Below are 23,684 nucleotides of genomic sequence, written 5' to 3'. Positions count from 1 at the left end.
TCTGAATGAATAGGATCAGTATGGACATTCATGCTGATTATCATACATCTTTATATGTTATATAACCTCAAAACAGTGTCATTAAATACCAATAATCAAGCAGTCCACGTCACTGTTTGAAATGTTTGCTGTCCATTTTCAGTGTGTCATTACTTTTATAATGATAGGGTTGTAAATGAGTTCCACATTATTGACTATTTATTTACTGGATATTGGACGACCTAATGTTGTTCAATCAACATGTGCTTGTTTTATAATTAAACTCCTTTACAGTATTTTATCAACTGCTAAGATTATGTGGCATACATACAGATTGATCGAAAAGTCACGCAAATGATTTTAAAAATATTTATTAATGGTCGCAATTCAGAATTAATAAACACAGGATAACAGTGACTACACAAGGGCCTACTCAACCGAACGTCGAGTGGTTCATTCCTGCTTCGTATTCGGGACGTCCCAGGTTCTAATCTCGGCCCGGAGACCGGCAACCCTGTCTGATATTCTTCGTGATTTTTCTCAGTCCCTCCAGACAAATTCTGGAATAGCACCTTAAATTAAGCCACGACTGCTTCGTTAAACTTCCTTTCCAATTCATTGTTCACTATCGATGCTCACCGTGGTTCGAATCCCGTTCGAAGACGAAATTTTTAAAATAAGCCACGGCCGTTTCCGTACGCTTTATTTCATCTTGACGACTTATGCAGTTGAAAGATCATTGTTAATTAGCTCAAAGATAAAATAAAATAAAACTGATTGCATGTCGACCCCTTCCTTTGTTCTGCAAGTCAAATTAGGCGACCCTTGTCACGTGATGTAAATTTGCACTCTGAATATTTATACTGTGGGCCTGCAGTGGATTTGGTATAGTGCTTGTTTGTACAGGAAAATACTTTAATATTTGTTGGCTGTTTAGTCAACAGTTGAATGTGTGTTAATTTGCCGAGATAAGTCTTGCAGTATTTCAAAGTTGGAAGGTCGTGAAGTCATTTGTCGATAAACAGGGCCGGTCTCTTGGGATCACAGATTCACAATCGCCATTTACGTTACATTTATTTATATTGCATCAGTTTTCTGGCCTCTTGGATGATCAAACAGGAAACGTAGTCATTGGTGAGGGAAATAAAGAATAAGGGAAAACTCAAATGATGTTATGTAAGGTTTTGGATTGGATTCTTGTGGCTTAGTATAGGGTTCAGTGGCGGGATTGTTGCGAAACAAGCAATTTTTGTAAGAATAACACAAACAAATGCCTTCCCTATCTACCAGGAGACAGATAGATTAACAACACTTGTGTTAATTTATTAATAGCAGCATTAATTTAGTCTAGAATTACGTAAAATTATTAATTATGGAACAGATTTGCAAATGTTGTTTCTGAATGTTCAACTAGAGAATATATTAACCCGTACTGTCGAAGTAAGTTCGTGACACGTCTTGAAATAAACGTTATTCGGTATAAAATTGTGTTATTGCTCCGGTCTGTATTTATTTCAATTAGGTGTATTATTATTTCATTTCTCATTTGTGATTAAAAAATGATCCTCTATCTACAGTACTTAGTATTAACAATTACGTGAAAATGTGAGTGAAGTCATTCCAGAAACGTAGAAGAGTAAAAATAATTAGGAGCTATCTGAAATCATTGTTTGTGCTAGAAAAGCCTGTTGTTCTGGATAAGCAGACCTTCTGTGAATACCTGAAGAGAGTTACAGACATCGAGTTTAAAAATGTAATGTTTACTTATGTGTTTATATTTTCTAACCTCAATCTAACGTGAGTATCGACTAGCAAAGTGTACAAAGTGAACCTAATGATGACCTGAATGGTGATTATAATGAAAGTATATATAAGTTTAGGAGCTGATAACAGCAAATGTTGGTTATAAGTTTATCAGTGATTCGGGGATTGTGTTAATATTTTTAGTATTAAGATAAAGGAAAGTGATGGATTGGCAGTTCAGTACAAATGATTGTAACTTCACCGTTATCCTCGTACAACTGACAATTGAATAACGCCATTGATCACGTAAAAAAAACAATTGACAGTTAAATAACGTTACTGCCATCTGGTGGCGGATTTCAGCATTGTAAGGCAGCGTACACACCCAAGCAACCAGCAACAGTCACGATCTTCCTGCGGATGGAAGATATTTGGCATATGCAATAATAATGTTTTGAGTTTATCATGTAAACGATTTGAACAGTCACCAGTTGTGAACTGTTTCGAAACTTTTGGGCAGCTGCTGGACAGTTCATACTCGATTCCAGCCTATGCAGTAACAGCCTGGACGTTGTTACTGCATAGAAGACACGTGACAGGGCCACTGCCACACGAACAGCGGAGCGCAGGCGCATGAAGACAGGTCGAATCGCTGTGCTGTTGACTTGGAGCCGCGTGGTAACGGAACGAAGTCCTTTCGTGACCTTGAAACATACGATTTCGTGGCGGCTACCATAAGCTTGGAGAAGTGACTTTGAAGTCAATTTTGGAGAACAATTTCTCTTCTCGGTGGAATCGTTTCAAGCATCAGCGTATGCCCATCTTGGTCTGATATTGATATCATGACACGGGTCTAGGGTCCAGTTTGTGTTAAAGGAGTGCATCATATCATTTGCATAGGACTGTAACCTAGGCAACGGATCGTTAAGAGGCCCAGTTCCACAGAGATACAGTCTGATCCCCATATAAATAAAATACTCTTATATAATTCAGTAGGTCCTGTGTACGTATCGAGGGGGAATGTTACACAACGCGAATGCAACTCATCGGTGTTATGTAAGGCTTTGAAATGTGCAATGTCATCTCTCAGAGGGAAACGCTGCTTTGGAGCGATTATAATGACGCTCTGATAGCATTGACCCGTAAATTGATAAAAGTAATGAGAACGGGACTGGAGCAAAGGTTTTTGGGCGTCCAAGGCGAACGTCCGGCCTTCCACACCTTCCCCCAAATTAAGTTCTAAAAATTAATTGTGTGAAGATTTTGACGTACATTGGGAATATGCGATAGATTTTTTCTCAGTTTTTCGAAAGTGCAGTTTTTTCTTAAAATTTAATTATTCTTCTTTATTAATTCAGTTTTTCCTGTCCTCCCCCCCCCCCCCGCCGCCGCAATTGTACCCCTCTAGGAATCAGCCTAATTTGCTTAGTGATTAAACCAGTAGTGAGCGAAAAGAAAATATTTTTGAAATGCTCGTAATTATACGATCTAAAAATGTTATTGTCCCTTCGCATTTATAATACTAAATATTAAGAATTATAAAACAATAATTTTAAATATATGTGAAACGTGTTTCTTTTACTTTAAAAATATGCCATAAATTGTATTTGAAAACAAAGTGTCGAGGAAAACATTTTTTATCTGGCGACATCTAGGAAGTGTCTCTAAAACGCCAACTAGGAAGACCTAGAATGAGTTGGTTCAATTTATGCCCGCATATATCTCATTTTACACATTGAAACAATCGATATCCATAAATTATTTTTGAATAATAGTTGAATCTTTTACTGCATTTTTAGATTTGCAATCTGCTGAGTAGCCGTAGTTCAAAATAATTCGTCTAGAGGCGTTCAGTTCGCATTTCTAGGATCGAGGACCACACGGGTCGTGTCACTTCTTTTGTTTTTGTTTCAACATCAACCTAACCTAAGTTAGCTCCTATTCATCTCTGCCCCACGTACAATGTGCTCCAGCGGTTACCCACTGAATCGTATGTCAAATATAAAACATAATTCAAAGTCGTGTCCGGTCCTCACATTTAATCTCAGAAACTACGTGACGTAATTTAATTTCATATCGAAAACTTGGTGACCTAATTAAAAATGCTGTCAGTTCCCAGCTCCCGGATGGAACTGCGCGACTCGCCACAAGATCTGCTACTGTTTCTTCGAATAAATCACTTTCCAGGTAAGAAACATATTCAGTCAAATTTTTATTTTTTCCAGTAATGTCTGCAGTTGATTTGTGCGTCTCTGAAGATTTTCCTTACCGTTCATACTCCATGCCAACAAACACTTACAATTAACACGCGAAATTCGAGCAGTAGCACACGTGGTGATGTCATTACGTAAATTAAAACACCAACGCTGTTGACGGGAATTAGTCTTCCTGTTTTTCCTCAGTTTCTCCACACGATAGTTGGGACAGTACCTTAAACTAGGCCACGACCGTCTCCTCCCGAATCCCTTTCAATTAATCATTCGCAACAAGTCCTATTATTCGAATCTATACAACCACTGTAGTTGTAACATCGTCATTAAATAAGTCAAGAATCGATTAGCAAATACGAGCTGTTCAGTCTGTCCAAGTGTCAGGAGAAAAAAAAATAAATTTACCCCCGCGAAGGAGCCCCCGAAGCTAGGAGCGTGTGCCACATTGTAAAAATGTTGCAACCTGTGACGTCATTATGAGTGCCGTGTGAAGAAGAATCAGCGCATATGCCACTCTAGCGCTCAACATCTGCGCGCAATATATATAATACGCACGGTTCATGTACGCCGTTTTACACAATGCCAGTGTGAGCGCGGGCGAGAAGGCTGAAGGTCACTGGACCACAGCGACTCTACTGCGCAGACGCGTCCATCCAGCGGTTCGCTGTAAGTACAGAGCACGCCCTACTGCAAGCGTTCGTCATTTTTTTTTCAGGCGCTCATGGATTAAGTTGATATAAAAGTGTCGAGTGCTTTGGTGTAAGGAGCAAATATGTTTTTGTGTAATGTCTCATAAAATTTAACAAGAATTTGTCTTTATTTTAGAGCGTGGTGGCCAGTTGCATGTGAGACGTTTTTAAAGCCATTGTAAACGTAATCGAAACGCAAAATTACTGATGTTTTTAGACAGACAGAATTTTGAAGGGCAAACAATTAACTGCTAGACCGAGAAGGAGATGTCAGAGTAACGCGAATTTGTGTTAGCATCCACAATTCAGGGCAGTGATGTCGAATTTGGGTCAGACAAATTGCATCTCGGTATGTGACTGTAGATTTGTTGAGAGTGGTTTGTGCTGGGTCCATCAACTGCTTACTATTCTAGTAATGGTATTTACTTTTCATCTATTTATGCTTCACGTGTGTGTAGTTGGTAGCCTGTGGACTTCGATCTTGGTTGTGGTGTTTACGTACGAAGCAGTGCAACCCTGACCGATACGTCCCGGTGACTCAACGGTTTTCCCTCTATTGTTAAAGTTGCTTATACAACAAGGCGCAGCGTTTAAAGATATCGTTCTAGAAATTTTTCGCTCCGATAAATATTTATCGATTTGCGCTCGTGTTACGGTCGAAATATGCACAGAAATGTGTGCATGTTCCACGCGAAGTGATCTTCATTTCGGATTTTCTTTTAAATTTTAGTCCAACTGCACAGCCCAAAATTTCCCCGACTTTGTGGTACACGCGGACGGACACGGCGAAGCTTACAGGTACAACTTCTAAAAACATTAGATTGCCAACACACTAAAAATAGGGATGATTTTCCCTGGATGATTAATTAAAATGGGATATGTTTTCTCACAAATGTTGTAATAAATAATTAATGAAAAAGATGAGGTTATGTGTCAACTATTATTAAATTACGAAGGCAATACAACCCGGGATCTCCAGAACAGTAAACAGGCGTACCAACCACTCGACCTCAACATGCGTTACTATAAAATCTCTTAACTTGGGCGGCGTTCTTTACTTATAAATAACGTTCCTGACTTGTAGTTCCGTTTCGAATTTGAACTAGGTCATGGGTCACTACAGCTGAGGTGTTTCATAGTCTTCATGCCAGTAAATAGACCACGACCACTTCTTTCGAAAACCTCACCTCTCTACCATGACAATTTCTCCATATTTTGGTCGAATTCTACGTTAATCACACATTATGTAGCATCAGATTTGGGGGTGATTATGGACGGTGACAAGTGTAAGGAATCGTTCGTTGCTTATTTGAAAGTACTTGGATGTGCTGAGGAGAGCCATCTGTCCGAGACTCGAACCCACAGCCTTCAGAGTAGTAGCGTTCTGAACGCTTTGTAAAGCAGATAAATTGCGGTGTTCATAAACCCCAAGTGTCACCAGGCTCTCTGTCTTCTGTCCATATTCCTAGATGTGGTTCTTCGAAATGAGTTATTCTACGACGTCTCTCTGTGCGATTGGTTCGCTGTCCACTCCCCAGAGAATGTCGAGCAGCGGTGGAATGATATTATTGACAGGCGAAAGCCTCGGCACGGCCTCGTGTTATTAAGAACACTTTTGCTCCCGTAAACTATGCGAACGTGGAGTTGGCACTGTGACCTCGAGTCTTCGATTGGACATCGATAACGAGCTTGTGCGATTGTCCTTAATTCGATTCGATTAATAAACATATAATATCGCTGCGATTATATAAGAACTCACGCAGGTCTCGACATGTTGTAACCTGCTCTTGTCAGTCCATAATTTGTCTTCAAACAATGGAAGTGCTTCTAATTATCTTCGTGTTATGTAATTGTATACTTTCTGGGAAGATTTTGATTCCTGTTGGAACGCCAAAGACTATTGTGGTTGATGTGCAAAGGATGTCTTTTTCACAAGTGGTCATTGTGAAAAACTACCTCACATCTCGTTCTGATTTAACTTAACCAGAACGAGTTTAGGGACAAGTTTTTTTAGATTCTCCTGTACCAAACAAAGGGACAATATCTCGTCCGGCGACACATGACATATATCGTTCTTGTCGAGATTCTGTGACAAGCGACGATCGGTTTTGAGATTTCCTCAAGTCACCGAGAAATCTTCCTCTCGAGAGTGGATTATATCATACGGAAGTTTACGTAAGACTACGAAGATGTCAAACCTCCGTCTATACCGTGTATACATGTCAGTCACGAACTCAAGTAGTTGATGGGGAAATACGAAATCTGTCCTGCAGTTGATTTACACAATTCTTTCGAAGGACCAAAGGCACTTTAGATAAAGTTCTGGGCATCGATGAAGCATGGTTCCACCCAAGTGGATACGTTATTAACCAAAATAGTAGAAAATGGATTGTTTGGCATTCGAATACCTTCCGTGAAAGACCATTATTATTATTTAGTGTTCTGTCTGACGACAGGTCCATATGAACAGGATCCTTCCATCCTTTTCTCTTCTCGGACTGGGACCTGTTCATATACGTTCTTGGCAGATGATCCAGAAGTGGTTTGCCATTGCCTTCTTCTGTGTGTGAATGGAGTAATTGTTGGGATGCCACGGAGGAAAACTCCGTGTTGCCTAGACCACGGCCTTGCCCAACACAAGTTATAAATTCGGGCACCGCCGGGAATCGAACCCGAGACCCCAGGATTACAAGGCCAGCGTTCTAACCGCTAGACCATTATACTTCTTAAAAGTCGGAGTATGGCGTGCTGTCTCTCGGCGGAGGATAATTGGCCAAATTTCCTTCTTTGAAACGATAACAGCTGAACGTTACCAGGGGGTCTGGTAAAATTCTAAGAAATTTGAATATCCTTTGATAGGTTTCGACAGGATTTAACAAGTCTCTACAGGTCTAAACAGGTTGCAATTTGTTCCTGTAAACAATTTATGACAGACATCGTCAGTTTCGTATTCTTGGATTTTGATGGACAAGGATGCTGGTTTCAGCAAGATGGGAACTATTTTGTGTGACTTCCTTGTGGTCCCTTCGATCACCGGAGGATTTTCATTTTTAGTGTTCTTTTTAAAGATAACGTGTTCAAAAATAATCCGCACACATTAGAATAATTTAAACAAGTTACTGAGCTGTGTTTTTCAAGCGTCTCTGCTGAAAATCTTTGTCGATTTGCACCAGACAAGAGAAAAGGAGTGAATGCATTCAAAGATGAGTTTCTGATTTCAGTGTAATTTATATTTGACCAAGAAACGAAAAACGCGTGTCAGGAATGTGTTCCCGCGACGTTTCTATGATACTGTGTGACATAACCCTACTTTTCTGACATGTCAGGATGGTGTCAAATACCAATGGGCTCCACAGACTGCCTCGACGCGTCGGCGAAGAATAAAATTACTGATTCTGCCGAGAATCGAACCCCAGAGTTGCAGCCAGTGACTGTGTTGCATCCCCTCCGAGGATGGAAAAATGATAACTGTGTTTGAAGTCCCCAGTGACCTTTTCATCTCTGCACTTTTAACAATAATTTTTAAACACATCTGTGCCTGATTTTCTAAATAAAAAAATAGTTCTATAACTTTCCGTGGGTTATCTGTCCGAGAGCAACATTTTTCGTTTTCAATTTTTTCTACGAATGTCTCACGCAATGCGTAATATTATACTCGTATTATGAATCAACCATTTTCACACACATTGAATCCTTTGAAAGAAGATCTTACAGACAATATATCTATCTGAAAATCCAGTTCCTTCCCTAAAGATATCACAACGCATGTTCGTGGTACATATGATATTATTACAAAGAATTATCCACAGACGTTTCAGCGTTGAGATTTACGTTCACCGCGTGGCAATGCATGCCATGATATTTTCTAATTTCCCCTGCCCATTCATCAGTGTTCTGTGAAAATCCCCGCTCCGTTGTGCAACAAGTCTCGGCCACATCTCAATGGAACTTCACCTCTGGCCCCAGCTGGTGATAGACGCTCGTACTACGTAGTTTGGCTTGATTTCAAATGTTGGTATTCGTGGTGGTTATGCATCTGTGTATGATTTCGCTTATCTATCTCAGTTACGAAACTTCCCTTAATTATTTTTGGTTATCATTTATTTTTATTGTAGTATAGATGAATATCCTTTAACTACGTCGTCATGACGCTATTAATTTTTTAACTGAATTTCATTATCTGTGTTCTTAAACTAATAACGCGAGCAAAGAACAATGATTTATGCAGAACGCTTTTTAGGTTAATGTACTGTATGACGTCGAATGATAAAATTGCTTCTGAGTAGTCAATTTGAAACGATGAGGAAGGAAGTGGCTGTGGTTTTTTTATTGTTCCCAGAATATGAGTAGTGGAACAGAGTAAGCCACGAAGGCCAGCATAACCGATCCCATGGCATAAATTAGAAGCCGTAACTATCAGATGTAACTAATGAGTGCCAACCGTAATGTTTTGTACTTAACCTCAAACATGGGCTCCTACAGACAACACCATCCTCATCACGTGATAAACATGGCGCACGTATTATTAATGGTTCCACTGTCGGAGAAAAGTCTCATTGTTACAACTGTTCTTAAACCGGTCTTGATTAAGTTAATATCAGCGAACATTCGGTGTGTAGGAAACGCTAAGCATTGTGATGAATTATAGGACAACAATACAAAATTTACCGCTGCAGCATGGAACGTTCTAGACGTTTAATATTGTCCATCAATCTTACTGGTGCTATGTTCAGACTGGTAGGATCGTAGTATTCATCGATAGGTCGATCGATTGATCGATCGATGTTAATTTTACTTTTTCTCGTATTTTGGCACGGGAAATAAATGTCTGAAGGTGCTATGCATACCGTTCGTTCATTGTCTTCAGTTCCTTCTGGCAGATAACACGGCTATGCGCTAATCCACGGATAGTTATCACTCTCGTAGTGCTAATCACTTAAGTTATCCAGTAGCATGACACCATAAACATTTGGAAAATATCTCAAGATGACTAAGCAACTAACACGATAAAAATGTCAATTTCTGTTATCGCGCTGATAATAATGATTATTAAATTGTTACATTGACGAAAATGTGAATTCGATTAAACAAACCGGAAGGAGCTGATAACAGCTGACAGTTTCTGAGGATTATTGTCAATATATCATATTACTGATTAGTAACAGTGAGTAACACATGATATTTTAAGTTATCATCAAATCCTCAGGATACAATGTAAGAAGGAAACGATTTTCGTGACTGTGTTTCATTATTTTTATTCATTTTAAAGCCTAGTGGTAATTATATGTACCGCCTGCTTCAACAACAAAAAAGCTCTGTTTATCAGCTGTCATTGAAAATTACGCTCCCAGCGTCTATGAAAGTCTGTGAACACATGGAGTTTTATTAGATGAAATTTCACAACGTATTAAAATATGTGGTTGACGTAACTCGTTTCGATTTCGTATGTTCATGGCATTTATGTTAATAATTCCAGAAGGAGGTGTTTGTAGGTGCAAAGTCTTTAGCCCAATTTTAAACTTGGAGAATCGCCCTTTCAAGGCCGTTTTGTTCAATAAAGTTGACAAGTTGACATCTTTCCTCACTTCGCAATAAATGTTGACGCTCCGTGACCTCGGAAAGCAACACGAGTAAAGATAAAACGATGTTCATGACCTGAAGGAACCGACCTTCCATGCAAGCTCTCGGTTTCCCCCGGCTTTCACGGTCGAAGGACGACCATAACCACACACGATGCGCAGTGTTGTTAGGGTAGCGAACTCTGTAAGGTAGCGACGAGCAGAAAATGCAGAATATTGGTGCGTAAACCTTCGGAAAGGCGTCCGCTGAATAACCAGTAAGTTTGAACGATAACATTGAGACGGATCTTAAAAGTGATAGGTTATCTTGGTCATGGTGGTGTCACAAATCACATCAATACTGCTCCTTAATCTAGAGGTAAAGGTTTCTTCCTACCAGCAATTTCACCTTACATGATTTCGTCACGAGTTTTTTTAAAAACAGAGATCGCTCTGCACGGACGAGACACCTGCCGGTAAGTTTCGGGAACTACTAGACACATTTGTCCCGCATTCACGGTTTGCATTCTTTTGTTTACAAAGTGACTTTGTTGATCGTTTTGTTCAAGTGTATTGATCTTCTATGTGAAATGTAAATGAGTAATTGCTGCATTTAAAGTTCATTGCCTCTGGGAAAGACGCTTGCTTAACTTTTCAGACAGACAAACAAACGTACTGTGAAAGTAATCTGGTATTTATTCAGCAACAAACACGCCCGGACATGTCTCAGTCTTGCGTGAACGAACAGACACCCACAGTCGTGCCTTCTTGCAACTGTTTCGAAGAACCAACGATCTGTTATTTTCGGCACAAGAAATTAAACCGCATTTGTTGCAGAGCTAATCTTCAAGCCAATAGCATTGTTGTCCCTGATTCCTCACTATCCTAGAACTCTTGTCCAAGCTTTGTGCTATTAATCTTCAAACTGTGTCTGAGGGAATTTGAAAAGTTCCAACTTAACGAAAATGTCACTATAAACACCAAAGTACCAACTTTGCCGATCTGTCTTTACGTGATACGCCGACAAGAGCCGTGTGTTTACTTGTACATCAGTTTGTAAGATTAAATTTTGTTTGATTATTTATAATAAATAATGGATAAATATGAGAAATGTGGCCCTAACACAACAAATACGCGTTCCGTACTGCATGTTTAGAGCATTTTTGTTTTGTGCAAAAGTTTCTTGAGGAGGGGGTTACTGAATACCTCCCGTCCTATTGAGACAAAAACAGAGAAAATTAGGCGTCAAACTTTTCCCAGAAGACAACAATCCTCAAATCCTCAAATTTTCGAGCCAATCGGAGCTCCTAGGTGGACTCAGCAGGCCACAGCCAATCAGCAACCCCTTTTATTAAGTCTGCACCTCTAATACCCCACCGTCTCTAAAAATTAATTTTCTCTAACCCCAACTTCATTGTCAAACCCTTCAGCCATCCATCTTCTTAGCTCGGCAAGGATTTTTATTTTTATGCTCTAATTACGTATTCATGCATGTTTCTATGCATTCATATTAATGCTTAAATATGTTCTTATAACTTGTATTTATTAGAAATGCATGTTTAAATATTTTAAACTATGTTTTTAGGATGAAAAATTTGAACTTCCTGTCGTCTTGGATTGAATTAATCCTTTAGCATGTATTTCCTACATTCCATTAATGACAGTTTCAATTGACGATGGTTTTATTGGAACCGTTTATCGACATTAGCCGAGGGACCACTATATAATAATGCGGTTAGAGATAAATAATTTAGTTGCCTGTGATGGTGTCGCAACCAAGGCCACATGTTTAGTTAGAATTGTGACATGTGATGCACTCTGTAGACCAAGTCTAGAACTTGTACTATGCTGTTGACAACAGGTGTCCCTAATTGTTATGTAATCAGTGCGCTTACTGCTGCCTAAAGGAGGAGGTTGTGCATTTCGAAGTGTGTGTGTTATGTAGCACATGTCCGAATTGTAGGTATCGTGTTTCCTGTTTGTGGAGAGTTTTAATGAAAACACTTCCTAATACAACGGTACAAAGATGCCTACAGACGGCAACCAGTTCCTTATTTCTTTTAATGGGAGGACAGCACAAATGCGTTTTGTGCTGTTGGAGGTAGGTGTACTTCTGTAGTGACGAAATGAAGAGTAGGGTTAAAAGAGGTTTGATGATGAGTGGCGTTATGTGAGATCAAGTTACTTCTTTGACATTTAAATTAGTTTTTATGTTTTATGTTACTAACAAAAGCAAGGTGAGTAGGAGATTATTTGGACCTAAGAGGAATGGACTGACAGTAGGCTGGTGAAAAATGAATAATGAAGACCTCTAGCATTTGCAATCATCAGCAAATAATATGATGAGAACATTGAGGATAACGGTGTTGGCTGGGCGTGTAGCATGCAAGTGGCAGATGAGAAATTTGTACAAAATGTTGATTGGAAAGCCTGATGAGAAGAGCCCACTCAAAAAACGTAAGCATAGATGGGATGCTGACGTTAACATGAATCTTGGGGAAATAGGAGTGAAGGGTGTATTGGATTCATCTGACTCAGGATTAGAACTATGAACACTTTAATGAGCCTTTGGGGTCTATAACAGGCAGGAAATTTCTTGATTGACAGCATGCATCTCTTAATTTGTAAGAAACAGCCCAGTTCCTTATTTTGCTTTATTCAGTAAGCTGTACAGTTGCTCACAATGATTATTATTGCCAGATACTGATAAAATTTACTGAACATGTTTTCTGATATTGACGAAATATTTTGCACCATACAGATTGACACAATAGACCTATTATAAAACACTGTATGTGGTCCACATTTGGTTCATGGACAGCAGGTTGTGTGTACCTTTGTATTAAACTATCATTATTGAGGTATGTGCAACATCCTGGACACAGTTCCCTTTCTTATCTCAAGGTTGAGGTTAGTTCACGTGAGATACTATGAGATAGTATAGTGATAGAGCACATAAAAAGTTAGATGTCCAAACTGTATTAAAATGTTTTGTGACAAGGAAGTAGAGGGATCAGTTTTTTTTAAACAGAAAATGACTTATTATTAAAGAAGATGTGGCCTATAAGAGAATGATAGATTGTTCTGATGGAGAATGAAGGAATTTTTGTATAAAGCTAGATGTAAATGAGACATTAAAATTAGTAAAATGTAAGTGGGAATGGGGAAGGTTTCTAGTTATGAGAATAAATCTGAGAAGATGATAATGCCATGAGAGATAGTTTTATTGTGCTGTGGTCTGCAATGAATGAATAAATTAATTTAAAGTTATTATCATGTACCCCAATTTGATGCTGTGTTTTCTGGGAGAGCTGAGTCTGTAAGTGACTGATCACATTTAAGTTCCTGGCATTAACAGGATTTTTCTCTTTGGGGTCCACCATTAAACTACCTAATAAGTACAATTTAACCTTATTTTATGTTAGTGTTGGGTCTAGTAAACATATAACTACCAAGAGTCGATGTCTTATGTGTGTGTGTGTAAAATAACTATAAATACATCATAATTTTAAAGTCATTTTTACATTTTTGTTACAGTAGCATTATTAAGTAATGTAGAATCAGTCAAGAATTACATTCCTTGTGTTAGTATCATGCCATGATTGCAGATTGACCAAATTCCTTTTGTATTTGTTTTATGCAAACATTCTTGTGATGCTGACTGGTAGATACTTTATACGGATGCTGATTAAATATTAAATTGCTCTGAGCCTCATTATCATTAAAAACAGTTGTAATTTAGTAGGCAAAGTTACATGTAAAGCAGGACCTGTCTGTTTAAACTTTATCTCTGAAGTAAATTAAAACTTTTGTTCGTGGACTCGGTCACGTTCCCTGCGTATGCAAAACAAATCGGACCTTATACATTTCTTGGAAGGCAGTTGAGGTTTACTTTAATGTTTACAGCAGTAATAAAAAACACACGAGATTAAATTTAAACGAGCTTAAGCTTCCCTTTTGCAGTAAACCTCGTAACATTCTGTAGCCAGGATTTCCTGCTTTCCAGTACTTTTTACGTTTTCATGCAACAGGTGCGGAATCCAGGAAGGAAGCAGATACCCTACCTCTTAACTACAGGCTGTGAATAACATAAAGTATTTACCAGAGGAGATGGCTTATGCATATCTGTGTGTAATATTTATATTTGGAATCATTCAGTGTGGTAAGTACCATGAAATACGCTACCTGAAAATACCGGTATCCTCGACTGTTAAAGGCATGCAGTATTCTCACAGGTCGCTGTACGTTTTGACGTGCAGAAATATAACTCTCCAAAGCCAGAGCGTTGAATTTCCTGTTGCGGCTTTCTGTCGATCCCGTCGTGCCTTCTGATATGAAAGAGAAGGAATTACAAAGCGCGTAAATTTGTTGGTTATAGTGTTCTGGGTTGCGATGTCATGCAATCTTGCAGGTGGTTACCAGCAGTCTCTTCAGCCCTGAAGATGGAGGTAATACATTCTTCCAAAATATCAGTACCCTCTTACAAGACTACTCTCGAAGTAAATGCTAGAGTAGTACCTCAGAATAGGCCGTAGCAAGTCCTTACGTACCCACCATTAACGTCTCATTTGATGTCTGTAACCTCTGCAGATGAAACAGTATCATTAAATGACCTAATTAAGTTAGGGTAAGAAAGTGTGCCATTGTTTAACTTTTATATAACTGCACTTTTACAGCTCCCAGCATAACGGAGCGTCTTCAGTATTAGGTTAAGGTGATTTTACAAGTTTCTTTCTTTTTTTCTTTTTTTCATGTAGGCTCCACTAGCGATGATCCTTCACTTCAGATCTCAGAAGAGGATCTGAGAATAGAAATTGGTGGTGAATGGGATTTAGACATATATATTTCGTAAGTAAGGTTCATACTTTCTAATAGAAATAATTATTGATTTTTATGTAGCAGTGTAATGTTTTGGTACCAAATTTCCATACTTGTTTACAAATACTATTAAAACTGAGGAATTTCTGGATGCAGCATTTCAGTTTGATAGTCGGCAAGGCTACTCGACAGCTGTGCCAAGAGCACAGCCTTTGCTGCGCTGTTCACAATGTGTCTGTTGCTGTCATTCCTGCTTGGTCAGCTGTGGTGATAGTGAGACTACACCAACGTTGTAGAGTGAAGTTTGATTACCTGCCTTACAGGAGATGCTGTGGTATATTCCAAACATGAGGCTTGTGTAGATAGTGTGAAACTTTCTTTTGTTATGTAAGACTTGAGGTTCTCACAGCGGTGAGTATGAAGATTTCCGTCTTCTGGGTTGGTGCGCTGTGTAGTCTGGTCGATGTTAACCAACGTTTCAGAGGTCATACTGCCTCCGTCATCAGGGCGATGAGTATGAAGATTTCTGTCTTCTGGGTTGTTGCGCTGTGTAGTCTGGTCGATATTAACCATTATATTCATCGCCCTGATGACGGAGGCAGTATGACCTCTGAAACGTTGGTTAACATCGACCAGACTACACAGCGCACCAACCCAGAAGACAGAAATCTTCATACTCATCGCCCTGATGACGGAGGCAGTATGACCTCTGAAACGTTGGTTAACATCGACCAGACTACACAGCGCACCAACCCAGAAGACAGAAATCTTCATACTCATCGCCCTGATGACGGAGGCAGTATGACCTCTGAAACGTTGGTTATCATCGACCAGACTACGCAGCGCAACAACCCAGAAGACAGAAATCTTCATACTCATCGCCCTGATGACGGAGGCAGTATGACCTCTGAAACGTTGGTTAACATCGACCAGACTACGCAGCGCAACAACCCAGAAGACAGAAATATTCATACTCATTGCCCTGATGATGGAGGCAGTATGACCTCTGAAACGTTGGTTAACATCGACCAGACTACGCAGCGCAACAACCCAGAAGACAGAAATCTTCATACTCTGATGACGGAGGCAGTATGACCTCTGAAACGTTGGTAAACATCGACCAGACTACACAGCGCAACAACCCAGAAGACAGAAATCTTCATACTCTGATGACGGAGGCAGTATGACCTCTGAAACGTTGGTTAACATCGACCAGACTACACAGCGCAACAAACCAGAAGACGGAAATCTTTCTTTTGTTAATTACAAATTTGGTGTAAGGTCTCACAACTTTCATATATTGCATATTTCTATTAGATAAAAATTTAAGGCAATTGTTTTCTTATTAATTTGTTAGTTCTCTGGTCCTCACTGAATAGATGGAAGCATTTAAAACAATTGTAAGGGTTAAAAGTTTTTAAGATAATTTGTTATATAAATTTATTATTTTCTTGTTGCAGGCAGGAGAATGTGAGTGGCTATATAAATATCTCCATCAATAACGGAGACTTAATTGAAACAAATAAACAAGTCATCCACATAGACCCTTTTGTTCAGAGCTGGAATGTCACAGTGTCTGCAGTAGATGCTGGACACGCAGTTATCAACTTCAGTCTCGTAAATTCTTTGGATAACAGGTATGAAATGTTACGTGTCCATTCACGTAACTAGTTCGTAATTATCCCAAAGTTTTCTTGTTACACGTTCCGTAAACATCTTCAGCACAAGATGTGATTAGTATTGGAATTGTTTTTCGTAATTTCTCTTTAAATCTTCAACTCTCTGTGGTTCAGTTTATCATTGGAACTTGAAAACGCGCCACTCTCCATCTGGTGTTATTTATGATAGTTTATCAGCTGCTCATGGCCTGTAGTTTAGCTTATAGTGATCTGAAACTTGTAGTTAGCATCGTGTATTTAAACATGCTGAAAGAGCATTAATTTCGAAAGGTGGCTTCGTAGGTGTTCTTTATACACATTCCTGTACGTGTTTCTGTTGCATTTTTCACGGGGGTACTCAGCCTTCATGAGTGGGGGCCAGTATTCTTACAAGGTCTTCACTGTACATGGCTGGGGGTCATATTTCCTGTGGGAGTACTCGACCTGTAGTACGCGACTGTAATCTTGAGACTTGCATGGAATGCAGGAAGTCCGAAGCGTTAAATGCTGACGGTATCTTTCCTCCTTCACCCCATTTTCTCACCCCTCAAGATTACAGGGGTGCTCATCTTGCGTGCTTGGAGTTGCGATAATTATTCCTATAAAGATAGTCAACCTGCATGACTGATGGTCTGTTTGTTATTTCCTTGTGAGTACTCAGTCTCTGTGGTCAGTGGTAATTGTTGTTATTGAGGGTACTCGGCCTGCATTGCAAAGGGTTGTTTGTTCTGTGGAGGTTGTCATCCTGAATAACCTGGAATGACAGCACAAGAATAACCCAAGATGCATTAATGATGATGGATCACAGCCTACGTGATGAGGCTTGAAGAACAGCTTTAGAAATGTGTATGAGAAATTTCATATTCACATGTTATAGTTAGGATAAGTCACTATTTTCATAATTAGAATTCATAGTACACACACATGTGCACGCGCGCGCACAGGTTCATCATCAATAGTTTTATTCAGTGTGTGTAATGTTTTGTTTTCATGTACCCGCGTTCTTGTAAGGTAAGTATTTATGGGCTTGTATAGTTTCATATGCATTTTTCATGACGCAAAATTTTGTGGTTTGCTATCATTTGCCGATGTAAAATCAGGGTGTGCTGTGGGTGAGATAACGTGGAACGCTGGTCTAAATGGACCAACTGCATGGAGCACAGTTCACTTTGAGAACCTGGTAGTCACCAGGCATCAAGAAGTTCCTCCCCTTTTCCGAAAAACTGAGGTTTATTACTGTGCTCACAGGAGCATGTCGCTGGTCCCTATCCACGTCACTTAAGTCAGTACTTTCACTGTCTTTTTTCTTAAGATCCATTTTAATGCTTTGTTAGTGATCTGTCATTGTGATACTGTGCAGTGTGATAAGACTGCAAGATGTAACAACCCAGATGATTACTATTGACATCGTCACTACCGTGATCTCTAGTATCTTAAGATACTTTAATATTATTCTCACGTTGTTCTGCAAAGGGGTCTGTTCCCTTGATTTTATATAAAACGTAAATACGATCCTCATGAAAAAGATGGCAAATTTTGAATCGGGTCTACATGGCTACAGTAAGGAAGACACATTTACATAAAATCAACCTTAGATTGCTGTAGCAGATTAATTAATTAGTTCTCCAGGGTTATAATTTTGATGTAAAATACTAAAGTATCCACCAGTGAAGGTCCCGCGCCTTAGCTGCGCTGTCTGAGGCATCATGCTTTGGACCGGTGATACGGAATGCGCGCTGGTTCGAGTCTCGGGTGAGAAGATATTTTCTCATGAGCTTTCGACCAGTGTATGGGACCAGTGCCAACCCAGCATCGTGAGGAAATTGGGGAGCTACAATGAGTAGTGTAATCCGGTCCTGAAAACTAGCAATGGCTGGGGGTTCGTCGTGCTGACCACACATCACCCTGTATCTGGTTGGATGATCATTCACCTCTGCTTAGGCATGTGAACGTGAGGCCAGCAGTCAAGCTAGTCGGCTTTGGCTCTATGGAGCTGTTAAGCCACGGATTTAATTTTTTAATCCACCAGTGAAGTGCGGTTTCTTATGTTTGCTTGTATTTTCAGAACACTGGATGCAAAATTTGTAAGAGTGACTGTAGAACATGATGATGCCATTTTCCACGCGAGCGCTGTAATTGGTTGGATCTACTTTGTGGCCTGGTCGATATCCTTCTATCCGCAGATATATGAAAACTGGAAGAGAAAAAGGTAACCGTTTCAAAAAGCCTGGGCTAGGCCAACTAATATGTCTTATTTCTTTATGTTTGGTGATCAGATCCACATAAAGTTCATGTGTAGTCTCTCACACGTACATTTGCGCACATAAACACACATGTGCGTGTGCATTTGTTCTTCTGATAATCAGTTACATCAATCAACCACAAGTAGATGTGCCTGTGAGATGGGGATTGTCAGTCCATGAAGTGGTAGGCTACGTACATTCAGGAGGACGGGGGTACAGTTTTTGGCAGTGCCAGAGATTTTCAGGAATGTTTACAATAAAAAGTTGAAAAATTGTTAACGTTACCTCGCTGTGTCTTTACATCTGTATGTAACTTACTTGAGAATTGCTGATTGAGGTCTTACGAAATTTGTTATTGGGAGACTACGAAGTGTGACAGCTAAGTTACCAGAATGCTGTCATAAAATCTGTATTTAATTACTTACACAGTAATGGTTGCTGTCATCTTCAAAGTAATCTCCGTGCGTACCAGTACACTTACTGAGTCAGTGTTTCCACTACTCAAAACATTTCTGGAATGCCCTTCGGGATGGTTGTTGCATGTTTCTGAATGTTGCCAATGTCTGAAAACTGTGGCCCCTGAAGTGGTCTTCTGTTTTCGGAATAGCTAAAAGTTGCACAGGGCCGAATATGGTGGATGGTCCAATTTCAGTATTGATCTTTGGCCAGAAACCCCGGACCATGGCGCCATCTTTGCTGAAAATTTTGTCATTCCCAGATAGTCAAAATCTTCCTCTCAGTTCCTCTGCCCTAATTTGTACACTTAATGTTTGGGTGCATCGGAACACTTTTCTAGCATGTTTACGAAACATTTAATAGTGATTCATAACATTACATCTCTGTACTACTTTTAAACTTAATTTGTGTCAAAATATGACATTATTAGTCTGTGATGTAAAAGGATACTTCAAAAATATACGTGTAACATAGTTTCAATGCCGAATGAAATTACGAAAATTAATATTTTTTGGTACTGAGACAAGGGGGAGGATGCGTGTTCCCATCTCATTAGTGATGTAAGCAGCCAGTGACCTTGGGTGAAGACGTGTGTAATTATTTAATTCTTATTTTCAGTGTTGTGGGACTTAATTTTGACTTCTTGTCATTAAATATTGTTGGATTTGTGTTATATTCCCTTTTCAACTGTGGTCTCTATTGGATTACAGAAATAGAGGTAAGTTTGATTCTCTATAATATTTTTTCTCCAAAAAAAAGGAGAATTGTATGTTTCATATGTTAAATACTTTGTTTCTACAGAGCGATTATTTTCTGAACAGTTAATCGGCTATATACTCAAATAATGAATTTGCTTATTTATATTATTCTGTATAGGAATTGCATCTTACAAAATGTTTTTACTTTATTATAGCTTTTACAAAGTGATCGCTATGTGGCCGTATGGCAATAAATGACAGAGAATTTTAAAATCATAATTAATTTTCAAAAAAACTATCTTAATGAAACATAGAAATGCCTTATCACAATTGCTTTTAAATTTCATCTTAGAATATGTCATTAGGAAGATTTAAGATGGTTTGCACTTCACGAGCCACTGTTTACTTCTTAAGAAGAAGAACTTTGCTCTTCAGAGTTACGTGGTTGGGTATTTCAAATGTTAGGACCTTTTAGGAGCTTATGTAACAAATGTAACATATTTATTTCTTTCTTAGGAGGAATATATGCGCAGGTATCCGACAGGATTGAATCCTGTTCAAGTTAATGACGTTGTGTTCTCTCTTCATGCCTCTGTTGCTACTGTGATCACCATTATTCAGTGCTTTGTATATGAGGTAAGCTGTTTTAGAGGCGATGTTGCCGGTGTTTTGTTTGTCTGATGTGTAAAGTGCTGGTACTCAGATATGGTAAAGTGAACAAATAACATAGATCTTTATTATAGAAAAATGACGTAGCTTCGAACAAATTTCATGAGGTTTAATATTTTTTTAAAAAAAACAGTTGGCAGTGCAACACAGCATCGCATATCTGAAGAAAAAAAAAGTTCTCTTAGCTTTATGTAGAAAAATTTTAGATGCTTAAAGTGTTATCAGTGAAATTTAAGATTGCCGAAAGAATTGGCCACAGCGTAATAAGAATGAAGACGAATGCAGTGAATCCACTGGCATGGTTACACACAACACTGTCATCCTGGTTCCTGGCAGGAACTGCACGACACACAGCCAAGCACTATGAAATTTTCCCGATGCAAGTCAAGAATTGCTCCATAAGAACAATAAACTTGACTCATCTGTATCATAAGAAATGCTGAAAATGATGTTCCTGTACGCGTACTCCGTCGCTCTCTCTGTGTACTGGCAGGTTGAAATTTGCTGCTTTGACTGCTGATGATTTCAAGGCAATGGTCTCTTGCGCAAAGCATCTCAGTGATTTCTGTGGTTTGTTCTAACCTAGCCTGTATTTTGCGTAATTTTTCTTCGGTGAAGACGCCGTTTTATTTTTAGCAGGTTTCCTTTATTAATAAGTTCATGGATGCTTGTTGTGTTTGGAAAAGTGATTCTGGGAAATTTGTGACAAAATTTTCTCCTGCACTGCCTTGCAGAATCTTCGTTTCACATATGATTCATTTGGAAAACTGTGCTGTTTAACAGTTTATTGAACTATATCTAACGATACACACAACATGCACAGCAATAACTGTTATAGTTAGCGCAGTAATTTTTGGCCAGTGGAGAAGCTGGCGGAAGGGCCTACTCTGTGTACCTGCGGTGGCACGGTCAGTGTATTTCTTTTGTTTGGGCGTTCAGTCCGATAAGCTCCTCGGTGCAGTCAGCATTATACGATCGCACTAGTGACTCGCTCCTAGCCTTCGCCTTGAAAATTCCGCTGGCCAAAAACTACTGCGCCGACTATACATACTGATGTTATTCACTGATACATTGTTGTATGAATAATTTTTGCAACAGTTGTTGGTAGTGTTTGACGGCGAGTCAGAAGACAGCCATCTTTATACTCTCCACTATTATTATCTAGTGTTCTGTCTGACGACAGGTCCATATGAACAAGATCCTTCCATCCTTTTCTCGGACTGGGACCTGTTCATATACGTTCTTGGCAGATGATCCAGAAATGGTTTGCCATTGCCTTCTTCTGTGTGTGAATGGAGTAATTGTTGGGATGCCACGGAGGAAAACTCTGTGTTGCCTAGACCACGGCCTTGCCCAACACAAGTTATAAATTCGGGCACCGCCGGGAATCAAACCCGAGACCCCAGGATTACAAGGCCAGCGTTCTAACCGCTAGACCACCTCATCTTATTATTATTTAATGTTCTGTCTGACGACAGGTCCATATGAACAGGATCCTTCCATCCTTTTCTCGGACTGGGACCTGTTCATATACGTTCTTGGCAGATGATCCAGAAATGGTTTGCCATTGCCTTCTTCTGTGTGTGAATGGAGTAATTGTTGGGATGCCACGGAGGAAAACTCCGTGTTGCCTAGACCACGGCCTTGCCCAACACAAGTTATAAATTCGGGCACCGCCGGGAATCGAACCCGAGACCCCAGGATTATAAGGCCAGCGTTCTAACCGCTAGACCACTATAAGAACCTAAAATTTCACTGTGAAATCTGTTTCTGCTACTTCTCATTTATGTCAGATCTGTTTAATTTTATTTCTGCATATTAAATTGTTTCAGTTGAGAGAATCGTGTTGTGTAGTGTCAGTTTTAATGTTTTCACTAATTTCAGCGCGGAAGTCAAAGAGTGTCGTGGACAGCGCGAGGATTTCACGTGCTTTTTGCTGCAGTTGTGGCTGTTTCCTTGATACTAGCATGGGCAGAAGTTATTAAATGGCTCGATTTCTTGACATACTGTTCTTACGTGAAACTCGCCATCACACTAATCAAATATATACCACAGGTAAGACTGTAAGATTTATCAGCTGAAAAGTAACCAATCATGCAGTGAAGTGCTGTTGCAGAAACCTTTAAAACTAGTTTACCAAGTGAAAAATTGGCTGAAATGAATACGATGAAATGTACATAAAACTCGAAAAAAATCTTATATGGCACAAGATGTGTTTATTTTTCATGCTATTACAAGTACATTTGGTTTTTCCCTTGATTAATGTTTGTAACGTCACAAATATTATTTGGATACAAATGTTCTCTTCTGTATGTCTTAGTAATTACTTTACTGAACTGTCTGTTTCACTCGGCTTTACGACTCCTTTGTCAGTTTCTTGCCCGTAATTTGCTCGGTGCTCCATCCTTATCTAACTCCACTGACTGAAAGGCCGCGTCTCTCGACTCCAGCCGCATTTTAAGGGGGGCGTTGTAAGTTTGGGAAAGTGTGGTCTATAACAACAGCATTGTATAAGACAGAAGAATATTGTAGAAAGAACACAAATATTTGCGCGGCAGCTGTGACTTCACCATTTCCTGAATGCTGGCCATCTGCGACAGCACGCCTCGAAACAGAGTGGGGGTAGCTAGCATGTGAAGCAATGTGCTCCAAAGTGCTTATGTTGAAACAGCGTATATTTATCAAATCTAAAACTTCTTGACGATGGTGAAGAGTCAATTGAATAAAAATTTTCTTGGATATTATCCATCGTCTAGTAAATATAAAACGTAAAAAATGTAAAACGGAGATAGGGATTAGCTCTATCTAGTGGGCCCAACTGTGTAGGAACCTGAAGACGGAGATAGAGTCCCATCTTCGAAACGTCGTTTTACGTTTTATATTTACTAGACGATGGATAATATCCTAGAAAATTTTTATTCAATCAGCGTATATTTGTTTTTTGAACTTTGTGTACTCTGTAG

At 39.3% G+C, this 23,684-nt stretch overlaps 1 protein-coding gene across 7 annotated transcripts in view; it reads left to right on the top strand.

The window, feature by feature from the left end:
• Positions 1-3,368: 3,368 nt before the first annotated feature.
• Ctns (lysosomal cystine transporter cystinosin) overlaps positions 3,369-23,684 on the top strand; it is a 31,550-nt gene continuing 11,234 nt past the window's right edge. Inside the window, exons 1-8 of one of the 7 annotated variants that reach the window (XM_022071004.2) lie at positions 3,369-3,909; positions 14,211-14,341; positions 14,937-15,027; positions 16,458-16,634; positions 18,721-18,864; positions 19,973-20,072; positions 20,569-20,688; positions 22,606-22,776. In XM_022071004.2, coding sequence (XP_021926696.1) covers positions 14,290-14,341; positions 14,937-15,027; positions 16,458-16,634; positions 18,721-18,864; positions 19,973-20,072; positions 20,569-20,688; positions 22,606-22,776 — 855 coding nt within the window. In that variant the 5' untranslated portion in view covers positions 3,369-3,909; positions 14,211-14,289. Of the gene's footprint in view, positions 3,910-4,490; positions 4,599-10,127; positions 10,458-11,995; positions 12,281-12,316; positions 12,637-13,075; positions 13,330-14,210; positions 14,342-14,936; positions 15,028-16,457; positions 16,635-18,720; positions 18,865-19,972; positions 20,073-20,568; positions 20,689-22,605; positions 22,777-23,684 lie in introns of those variants that run through there. The other 6 variants (XM_022071002.2, XM_022071003.2, XM_022071008.2 and 3 more) reach the window with 6 other exon arrangements.

The sequence above is a fragment of the Zootermopsis nevadensis genome, unplaced genomic scaffold (genome assembly GCF_977971745.1).
Source record: "Zootermopsis nevadensis isolate Lab colony 2312 unplaced genomic scaffold, Znev_1.0 Znev_ptg000020l, whole genome shotgun sequence".
Lineage (NCBI taxonomy): Eukaryota > Metazoa > Arthropoda > Insecta > Blattodea > Termopsidae > Zootermopsis > Zootermopsis nevadensis.
Note: the sequence above shows the minus strand (reverse complement) of the source record. Positions and strands in the feature narration are given on the sequence as shown.